This window comes from Sinohyriopsis cumingii, chromosome 9 (genome assembly GCF_028554795.1).
Source record: "Sinohyriopsis cumingii isolate HCF-2022 chromosome 9, ASM2855479v2, whole genome shotgun sequence".
NCBI classification, from domain to species: Eukaryota; Metazoa; Mollusca; class Bivalvia; order Unionida; family Unionidae; genus Sinohyriopsis; species Sinohyriopsis cumingii.
In genome coordinates this window covers 41,914,839-41,927,069 of record NC_142969.1, presented here as the reverse complement: position 1 = coordinate 41,927,069, position 12,231 = coordinate 41,914,839, and the positions used below count along the sequence as shown (strand labels likewise).

At 34.2% G+C, this 12,231-nt stretch overlaps 1 protein-coding gene across 1 annotated transcript in view; it reads left to right on the top strand.

Moving 5' to 3' along the window:
• The first annotated feature begins 3,991 nt into the window (after positions 1-3,991).
• The window catches only part of LOC149791622 (uncharacterized), a 63,588-nt gene continuing 55,348 nt past the window's right edge, over positions 3,992-12,231 (top strand). The window contains exon 1 of the mRNA XM_089969229.1: positions 3,992-4,283. Coding sequence (XP_089825355.1) covers positions 4,173-4,283 — 111 coding nt within the window. The 5' untranslated portion in view covers positions 3,992-4,172. The remainder of the gene's footprint in view (positions 4,284-12,231) is intronic.

Genomic DNA, 12,231 nt, shown 5'->3' with positions numbered 1-12,231 from the left:
ATAAGTATGCATACTATAATTCTTGTTATACCATATTAATAGGCATTACAGAAACGCCTTCACCACGAATTTCATAGTGAAGACTAAAGTTTGATCTAAATTTTTAAAACTTGTTGCAATGTTTTCACCTGATTCGGGGAGCCATGATGGCTTAGTGTTTAGCGTGCCAGACTCACGCCAGAAATGGTTCTGGTTTCGAATACAGCCATTGCACCAGCCTGGATTGGCTACCGTGGTGAGTCCTTAGGAAAGGCACTTTACCCCAGTTGCCTCAGCACTAAATAACCTGTGTTACAGTGCCGTAATGCACCAACCCCAACCCCAATAAATAAATAAATAAATAAATAAATAAATAAATAAATACAACAATAAGCCCCTAAAAACAAAAAGAAGCATTATGAACCGTAAACCTTTTCACACAAATGTAAATGCTGAAAACTGTTTGCTTGGGAATCAGTCTCTTCAAACTACAAAATAGATGTTCTATTTTGTACCTGGACACAATACATAGAATTCCCATATGATATAATACTTTGGTTTAGATTCGATGTTCCGTCATTGGTTATGCATTTGCTATCTTGACAAAATAAAGAAGTTGAATGTATCGTATCCAAAATCCTCTGTTCCACCATTTGTCTGGTTCATATATTTCCTGTCTATGTTTCTCAGCTTCTGTCATGGCCCTCACTATATTGTTAAAGGTTCTAGGTCAATTAATAACATGAACATATTTTCTCTTAAAGATCTAAAATCATGATGTGATGGGATATTGAGATTATTGCAAACTAATTTAAATTTCATTAGATTTATATTGTTGCTCCTTGAGTTAATTGCTAGATCAGATGGTAATTGTACTGAACATTCAGACTCCAGTTTTCATATTTGAAAGCCAATATTAAAACTGATTATGTATTTTACTAATTCTGGCATACTTTTGTCTAATAAATGCCAATAACACATCTTGATTTTGCCATCAATGCTGCCCAGGAAAATTGAATTTGCCAAATTTTCATAGCACTAAGTGACTTGTGTCTGTTCACTGAATCAACCTTATCAAAATTTTCAAGTGTACGTTTTGAAAATATTTAGAGGATCTTAGACGGTTCACGGCACATCAACACACTCTGGTTATATAGTGCCGAGAAAATACTTTTTAGCAAAAATGGCAGATGCCCAGGAAGGTAAAGTGCCCAAGTGAAAGTAAATGTCCACCACGATCCAATAGATCTACCGTAAAAAATACACCCCCAACAACCTCACATACAAAACAGCGACAGTGGCAATAAAGGTAAAGTCGTTAAAATACAAGTCAGAATGTTTCTGTATAAACCAAAGTCATATAAAAACACCTTGCCAAAGTTTTCGTTTTCGCCCTGAGACAGAAATTAAATTTTATAATTAACACTTTACCTAAATTGCTGGGTACCCCTATCCCTAAAACATGTAGGGTTGATGTGTTCTGTTCTACATTGCTATAACTCGCAAGAAAGAGCTTTGGCGGCGGAGATTACTTACAGAAGTCTAGGGATATAGTTAACGATAAGTTTCATGAAATTTAACGATACAATTAAAGGCAAGTTATATGATAGTTGGATATATAGTTAAAGACAAGTTATATGATAGTTGGATATATAGTTAAAGACAAGTTATATGATAGTTGGATATACAGTTAAAGGCAAGTTATATGATAGTTGGATATATAGTTAAAGACAAGTTATATGATAGTTGGAGATACAGCTAAAGACAAGTTATATGATAGTTGGATATACAGTTAAAGACAAATTATATGACAGTTGGATATATAGTTAAAGACAAGTTATATGACAGTTGGATATATAGTTAAAGGCAAGTTATATGATAGATGGATATATAGTTAAAGGCAAGTTATATGATAGTTGGATATATAGTTAAAGACAAGTTATATGATAGTTGGAGATACAGTTAAAGACAAGTTATATGATAGTTGGATATATAGCTAAAGACAAGTTATATGATAGTTGGATATACAGATAAAGACAAGTTATATGATAGTTGGATATACAGTTAAAGACAAGTTATATGATAGTTGGATATATAGTTAAAGGCAAGTTATATGATAGTTGGATATACAATTAAAGGCAAGTTATATGACAGTTGGATATACAGTTAAAGACAAGTTATATGATAGTTGGAGATACAGTTAAAGACAAGTTATATGATAGTTGGATATATAGTTAAAGGCAAGTTATATGATAGATGGATATATAGTTAAAGGCAAGTTATCTGATAGTTGGATATATAGTTAAAGACAAGTTATATGATAGTTGGAGATACAGATAAAGACAAGTTATATGATAGTTGGATATACAGTTAAAGACAAGTTATATGATAGTTGGATATACAGTTAAAAACAAGTTATATGATAGTTGGATATACAGTTAAAGACAAATTATATGATAGTTGGATATATAGTTAAAGACAAGTTATATGATAGTTGGATATACAGTTAAAGACAAGTTTTATTATAGTTGGATATACAGTTAAAGACAAGTTATATGATAGTTGGATATACAGTTAAAGGCAAGTTATATGATAGTTGGATATATAGTTAAAGACAAGTTATATGATAGTTGGAGATACAGTTAAAGACAAGTTATATGATAGTTGGATATACAGTTAAAGGCAAGTTATATGATAGTTGGATATACAGTTAAAGGCAAGTTATATGACAGTTGGATATACAGTTAAAGGAAAGTTATATGGTAGTTGGATATATAGTTAAAGACAAGTTATATGATAGTTGGAGATACAGTTAAAGACAAGTTATATGATAGTTGGATATACAGTTAAAGACAAGTTATATGACAGTTGGATATACAGTTAAAAACAAGTTATATGATAGTTGGATATACAGTTAAAGACAAGTTATATGACAGTTGGATATACAGTTAAAAACAAGTTATATGATAGCTGGATATACAGTTAAAGACAAGTTTTATTATAGTTGGATATGCAGTTAAAGACAAGTTATATGATAGTTGGATATGCAGTTAAAGACAAGTTACATAAAATATACTGATACACACTTGTATTAAACATGAAAATCCAGATGAACTGGAATAAACGGGATGAAATTTAACGATACAGTTAAAGGTAAGTTATATGATAGTTGGATATACAGCTAAAGACAAGTTATATGATAGTTGGATACACAATTAAAGACAAGTTACATAAAATATACTTATACACACTTGTATTAAATATGAAAATCCAGATGAACTGGAATAAACGGGATACTGACTAGCGGGTTATTACTTCGGCCTTGTTACTACACAGAAAGACCACTTGAAATTCAAAACATTTTATTTACTTAAATTGTATTTCCACATTTTTTGCAGAGAGAACATTCAAACGTTTATTTTCCATCGATCTGTTTGCCTTGTTTTCAAAATATATCTCATGTTATGGAGTAGTAGTAGTAGTAGTAGTAGTGAAGTATCAAATACGGAATTGATTGCTTTGCTAATGCGTTTTTGCTAATATCAATTCCTTCCGTCACACTGGCATCAAATGCCTGTGCCTAATATCTTACCAGACACACTACACTGATTAAAAAGTGTCTATTTGCTAAATGAAAAGACGATCGAAATTGGGAATGAAGGTAGCCAAGCTCTCTTTATGAGCCAGCAAAGAAACATGGCCACTTGAAAGATGGCCTGAAACCAACAATTTTGATTTGATGAGTCTCTTTACAAAAGATTTTGCTAACTAAATGAGTCAATCGTTCCCTTCTACAATAACGATTTGTTGGAACTAAAGAGCTCCATCCATGAGATAATGGTTGTGCCCCCGCATGTCCTCGTACAAAATCAATGGATACACCCCCATTTAGATAACAGGACTGCTGTAGGCGATCGAAGAGAAGGCGAAGTTGAGTGCACATAATTCAATTTCTTGCGAAATATTCCCGGTAAATATCATATTAATAAAACACGGTAACAAAGCTACACGCACAAAGATCACGCTACACGATAGCATTCATTACAGATGGCAATCTCGTTACGTACCACGCAGGACAGAAAACAACGTTTTTTATAACAGAGACTGATCTATATTGGTCACCGCGCAGAAAGTTCCCATAAAGTCTGAGACATTTGGTGGTGCGGTAGTGTCGTCAGTTTTAGAAGCGCACAATGAGTTACGCAGTGGAACGGTTTCTTTTCGCATGTTTGTGTGCGTGTTTTGTTGTGGCATGGTATGAGAATGACGTATATGGAGGGAAACCCGCAAGAAGAAGTCGCTGGGTGAGTAGATTACCTGGCATTAGATTCTGTTTTTTTATTTATAAAAAATTATATTATTCTTTTCTAAAGGAGTTTAGAGTGTAGCGTGTCTGGTTCAACTACGTAATAAGTATAAATTCGTTTTGTTTTTATTACATATTTTGTTTTACAGGAAATACCGAAGCAATCATGATAATATATATTTTGCGAGTAAATTAGCTCTTAATAGTGTAGTTCTATCTATAATTTCCATTTGAATATTAATCAAATAAATCATAAACTCTGAGGAATTTACCAGTATTTATGAGTTAGCTTGACTATTTTTCTACTAAAATTTCTAATAGGAAAACAAAACAAGAATGCAACTTTGTATGCAATTCTTAATGATACATATTTCGAATGCCAGTATTTACTGAGGTGTATAATACTTAATTTTAAAAATCCCTAAAAGCCAATAATATATGAGATAATCAATGATATATTCCATATAAAAGCTAGATATATGGTAATCGACCAGCAGTTTTATGTAAAATATTTAAATAAAAAAGACGTTTGTCTCTGATCACAAAACAGTGTCATAATACCCATCTTTACGAATAATTTATTTCTTTTAATGTTTAAAAGTCATACATTGGTTTCGTGAAATATATCACGCATTCTACTATAATCAAAATATTATTCAATTGTCATTCATCATTTATGGAAAATAAACATTCCCCCTTATTAATTTGGTTTTGACCAGATTGTTTTCTGTTATAAAGGTATCAGTTCGTCTAAACTATAAAATGTGGCTAAAGAAACCCAAATGTTTCACGCAAAGATGAAAGTTTATATATACAATATAATTATATCATGTTCCTTATACAGCATGACCAGTATGTCAAGCAAATAGGAAAAAGTCACCAAGAAACACGATCTTATATTTCTACAAATAGTGTATTTTTACAACTTCTTAATCATGAGTATTACTGACGCACCAAAATTGGATCCATATTAATACCGCCTTCATTTTTTTAAATATCAAATTCAACTAATTCTAAACGTGATCGTCTACGATGCGTACTTTCTGTAAAATTTGATCAACAAATAAGACCATTTCCCCGTAAAAGCTAGAGAGTTGTTGTTCTTTGGTACAGTTCAAGTGTAGATTTTGCGTCAGTTTATTAAGCTATCTACGAGACTAAATGCAAATTTAAATTATGAATTAAACAAGGAGAAAACTTGTAACATAATAATATAACAAACTATTTAAACAAAGACGTCTACTTGCCTGAACAGCAAGGATCAACGCGTGTACTGCAACATACATTTGCAAATCTAATTCTTCGCTGTGTTATCACCGTATCGCTATGCTTAATAAAATTTAATAAAACATCACTATTTTAATTTAATATCTCTTGACGTATCATTCATTTAGCATCTAATTTAGAATAAAGTTACGACAGAATATACATGGTATCAAGTAGAACTTAGATTTGCAAACATCGAATAGGAAACTCGCACGATTGTTACGCTCATATACCGTCAGAAATATAAAAGGTACAAATAATAGTTTTGTTTCTTGTTTTCATGAATATGTCAGCTTGTGTTTGTATTTTATGTTCATCATCGTTGTGTTTTCTTTATTTTATAACATAATGCTTTTAATTATAAAAGACTGAAAGTCATTCCAGTTATGTACTCATAAAGTAGGGAGAACGTTTGAAGTCGGATTACTAAAATCACCCAAGCGTGTCTGAATGAATGCTAATTGATATCGTATTAGCTGAGAGAACTAATCATGTGCTTTCCTCCATATTTACAAGCCCATGCCCTGGATTTTTCTTGATTCCAAGGAGCTGGATTCTTGATCAAAAGGACGCTGACTTTGACTGATCGTCAGATAAGACTATGCTAAAAATGAAAAAAATTAAATGCACACACACAGATATATATATATATATATATATATATATATATATATATATATATATATATATATATATATATATATATATATATATATATATATATATATATATATATATTCCTCAACCAAGTTTTACTTGTATTCATGTTAAGAAAATATTCCGTTCTCACAGGTTTGCAGTAATGTTAATTATATTTGATTGCAAGATGAGATTCTATGTTAATATATATATATATATATATATATATATATATATATATATATATATATATATATATATATATATATATAGAGAGAGAGAGAGAGAGAGAGAGAGAGAGAGAGAGAGAGAGAGAGAGATTGATAGGCATTCCTCAACAAAGTTATACTTTTATTCATTTTAAGAAAATATTCTGTTCTTACAGGTTCGCAGTAATGTTAATTATATTGCATCTCGCTCATTTAATATAAGTGTCATTATTTATGACAGGATAAAAACGCACTAAGAATAATGCATAATAACGGTTTAATGAAGTGACTGAAAATCTAAGAGAATGACTCAAAACTTCTCAACCTTCATCGGTCTCAGATTTTGTTACATCGATACTAGAACAAGCAAATCAGGCGTGATACCTGATTCTATTGCAAATATTTTCATTGTATTGTTTTAGATGTTGATATCACAAACATTTCCATGCATGTATTGATATCAGGAACCTTATTTAAAAAACCAATTTTAGAAAACGTTATAAAAATGTTCGTACTGACAAAACTCTCCGAAATATTAAATGACTGAACTCTAGAAAATGTGCGCCCATGTTTTTTCGTTTTGAGAGTTATGCACACATAATTAATCTCTCATTTGGAACAAGAACAAAGTTCAGAAACATCTCAGAAAAACTCATTATTTTAGCTTTCATTATCATGAAAGGTAGCAAGTCTGATCCAGGTTACTGTCGGCCAAAATCTCTTCTGCCACTACTTTCCATTGTTTTACAGCGAATTGCTCATATTCTCAAATTTTGTTTCCAAAGATAATGATCTCTTCTCCTCTTTAAATTTTAGGAAGGGACACAATTCAAGCAGAACTTCTTATATTAACAGAATTTATCTGAGATAAAACCCAGAATCTCATAATGATAGGAATTATAGACCACGATCTAAAGAAAATACTTGACATTTTTAATCACTCGAATCTTTTGCACAGAATTAAGCATTATGGCTTTACGGTATATGACCTACTGTGGTTTCATAAATTTCTGTCAAATAGAAAGACATTTGCTATAACTGATGTTGACCTTTCTGACTTCAAGATCAACTATACGGCTGTTCCTGCAAGGATTTGCCCTAAATCTTCTTTTATTTGCATTGATGTAAAGATGCTATTGTATTTTGTTGATAAATATAATCAGATTTGCAGCCTGGGCTTACTAATGTCAAGTATCGGATGAATGTCAACAAGCTAAGTGTCCACATTGGCTAGATCAATTCTATGCTATATTCTTCAGAAAAGAACAAACCTTTTGACACTAGCCTATCTCTTAAACAAAGCAAAGAGACAGTTTCATTGGTCGAAAACTATGACTATTCAGCGAATATTTTTGACTAGAGCTTAACTTACGTCAAATAGCAATTGCATAAAGTAATTAGCAAATTAAATAGACCTCGTGGGATCCCGAAAAAATGTTTAATGTTTTCCAGTCCTAACTGAACTAGGACAATCTTCTAAAAATCTTACAGTATTCTCTAGTCTGACAATGGCTCATATGGACATATTTCAGGAAATGCAAAATCCAAGCATGCCCATAATTTGAAATGTCATTATTGCACTAACACTACTGATAGCCTCAACCGGTTCCAGTTTCACTTTATTTTAGAACAAATCGTATATAATGTATGCTGTATCACATTGAACTTTTTGCATAAATTAGCTTAATAGACCAATACGCAATAAAGTCTGTTGTAATTTCCCACCGTTCTAGATTACTTTCCGACATGAATGTATACGCTCCTAGTGATCACATCAATTATTTTAAGTGTTTGGGGTCCAAATCATGGAATGACCTCCCACTAGATGTTAAATATGCAAATAAGTTTCAAGGTTTTAAGAAAACAATTAGTGCCCAGTATCTAACGTATGTCAAACATTCATTTCCTGTGATAAAAGGTTTATCGTATTTTTAATTTTTCTTACCCAGTTGTGTTGTTTTATGTATAATTGTTTCATGTGATGTACTTGAACCTCCATACATTTACCCACTCTACGCGGTAAACCATGCAGAGGACGCTTTATCCTTGCTCTCACCAGCAAGGGCTGACCAGTTTACGGCTTAGAAATTCAGCTCAGTGTACTTAGAGCTCGGACCCCATGGATACAAATAACGGTGGGACGTATCATTGCATCATTCTGGTAAGTTACCACCCGGCACAAAGCTGTTAGCCTTCAAACAGTAAGATACAGACTTTCGCTGGACGGACTGCGCCATCAGATGCATGGAACTTAGAGTTTCTTCTCGACGCGCAGATGGCAAGAGCTTACCAAGCAAACATAAAGTAAATTCTTCCTGCTTGGAAACTTGAACGTCGGAACTAGATGACCAGGAATGACTGATGTCATGCAAGCGATAAATGATGTCAGCAAGACAGCACTGATTCACCGATCTCTGCATAAACTAAACATTGACATCACAGATCTCCACAAATCAAGATTATATCTGTGCCCTTAGAAGCAGCTTTGCATCACTAACACATTCTGTACGGGCAACCATTAGCACGCTATTCATGGCACCGCAAAAGATCCAGTCATTGACATCAACTCGAACTATTAGAAGACCACGTAACCAGGCCACTATACTCCACACCCGCGCCTATCACAGTATAGACTTTTATATCGACTACCCTTCTATCATCAGCAGAGTATGTGTGCAGCCCAAAATGCAGCATAGATCCAGACATGAAGGCTTGCCACTTATCAAAATACGCAACATGAAAGATAGAACCTGCATTCTTCAGAGACCATATCTAAAGAAGGTCTAACCGGGAGTGCTGAAGAAGTCTGGAGCGACCTGAACTCAATTATCCACTAGTTGACTATCATAACTTTGTTAAAAGCAGGAATCAAAACAAATACTTCTAGATCCATTCAGACAAGTATGGTGCCATCGATAAAGGAGAAGAATGATGCCTACCTAGAACACAACCGCGAGACATGAATAGAAGCAACTCCTGGTTTCAAGTCGATTAAGAATGCAGCACAGAAGTTAGCAAGGTACTGCACAAATAAGTACTGGGCCAATGTATACCAGAATATAAAGACCGCATCAGACACAGGACATATTGGCGCAGTTTATGACGGGATCAAGAAGACCATTGGCCCCAATATCATCAAACGTACCTCCACAAGGCACTATATGGCAAGGTGATGACAGACAGAGACAAGAATATATCTCGCTGGGTGGGAGCTGTACTCTCCCAAAACAGTCACATTCCAGTTAGTTCTTGACGAAGAAAACCTGCCATTGAAGACATCGGCGATTAGCCAAAGGTAATCCAGTTCAACCAAGCCATACATTCCTTGGCAAGCGGAAAGGTGCCCAAAATGAAAAAAAAAAGACCAGCCGAACTGCCCAAGTGTATAAAGTCCAGTTGTTACTACATCTCTGGGATCCCCCTCTCATCTGTTGACAGGAAGGAGTAGTTACAGAGCACATGCTCAGCACCAACACTATAATATAATAAATGTGAGAAGTCCTTTCAACTGCATTAACTACTGCGGGATCTCACTCCAAAGCATTGCGGGGAAGGCTGTGTTATGATGTTCTTGTGGAGACTCAATCAACTCATAGACAAAGTGTTTCCTGAAGAGCAGAAGATCAACACTGACAATCATCCTTTTCGTATTCCGACTGCAAGAGAAATGCAGCGAGTAGGAGAAACCACACACTACACGGCCTTTGTCGACCTCACCAAAGCATTCGATACGGTTTGCAGGGCAAAACCATTTGAGATTTTCATGCAAGATCGGCTGCCCCCTCCCCCCCCCCCCCGCGCCGCATCTCCTCAGCCTAAACCGCTCATAAGACAGTTTTGACCGCTCCACTACCGAAAGCTTCAGGAGCAAGTGTGTGGTAAAACTGGGCTGAATCCTGGTCCCAACATTTGTTCTTATTTTCTTCTTTGTACTCCGTAATACGCCACTGATGCGGAAATGGAAAGTGTCTACTTGAATACGAAGTCCTATGGAAAGTTTTACAACCTCGCCAGACAAACTATAGCAGGACTTCATCAGAAATTTTCTGTTTCCAGACAATGCAGATATGGTTTCCCACACAGAAAGTCTGCAGACATTTTTACAGAACCCTTTGGGCTATCATTCTGACGCATGCTCCATGTTCACAATCATCATAAAAATAACATTGGGACAAGGTGTTGCTCAAAGCCATCAACCTATGCTTTAAAGACATCTGGAAACTTGATATGAAGGATCCCAGCATCGCTGTCGACGACGAACAGTAGAAACATTTGGAGCGGCTAGCTTCTGGTTGTACAAACATTTATGAACCAACAATGCAAAAAGCGACAACGCAGGAAGAATTGGGTCAACTAAGCTCTACCTATCATCATCACAGAACACATTTGTGTCACTTGCGGCAGGCCCTGTCGTTCCAGGATAGCACGTTTCAGTCAACACAGTAAATGTAACAAAAAATTAAAATGTCATCACCAAAGATAACTGCATATTCATAATCTTACGTGGACGGACGGATGCTAGCCAATATGGGCTTCTTTCAAATGTTTTCAAATACTTGTCAGATATTTCTTTTATTTTACTTAATTGTTTCTGATAATCTACATAGTTTTAGTCATTCAAAGGATATTTGAGAATGATATAAAACAAGACATGAAGTTCAATTTGCACTGCACATAAGTTAAGAAAACATACATTCGTACTTGTCAATCACTTAAAATACATTTTGTGGTAGTTTGATGAAGCGGGAAAAATAAGGAATAAAACAAGATACGAATAAATTTCAATCTATGTCATTGCGGTTTCCCTATCAATTCAGCCCCGCCCTATTATCTAATTCTGACAGGTGTCTCGTTTAATTCACACGCAGTGCTCAATACATGTACATTGTAATTATTAAGCATACAATCTTCACGATAAGGAATTTCCATGAGATCATCAATCTTTTCAGATTTTAGTTACTTCAAAGTTTTAATGTGTCCAATTTTAGACAAATAGATTGGATAGCAATACAGCCAAAGGGTGTTCCATTAAGGCAGTCTCGCGAAATTTCTGCTTTATTTTACACCAGAGTAAGTTCGATCGAATAATTTTGATCAAGAGATTTGTCATGCGTTAGTAAGTCTCAGGAAAATAGCTGGCATTATTCCCACTGCAATTAATAGTCATCCATTCGAAACCTATGATACGCACAACTGAGTGATCAATAGATACAGAAAACATGTTAACAAATATCTCAAAAGCTGATGAAATGTAATCATTGCAAACCATTCTTCCATTAATTTCTGAACTAGTTAATTCCAATTGTTCTGGAATCGAAATGTTTATGAATACCTCTAATAGTACCTTTCTATCATGACCCAGGGTCATTGATTTGTAAATCAAATGATTTTGTTTACACACGAAACATTTCATCTTATTCGATTAAAGAAACAAAGAGCATTTAAAACAAAGTCGATAGCAATCAACATATTAAATTCAATCGCGTAGAAATTTATCTTCGCTTGAAAAACGAAATAAGGCCATGCTAAAGAACATATAGCAGACAATAACTGAGGCAAACTATCCAGACAATAGAGATCTTCATCTAGAATAATTGACAACGTTCTTGAATTGCTTTGACTGCATTGTTTTACATGTTTGTGACTTGATTTTTCTTTTTCTTTTTCGTCTACATTTTCGTGAACAAAGAGAATATTTCTTTTATATCGAGCTACTTGCTAATATCGGTGACTGGGCTTTGCTTTTGTCTACTGCTACATAATTACATCAGAATCTAAACTTGTTCGTAAATCTTTCCAATGTAATATACGGGGAAAAAAAACCCACATTAT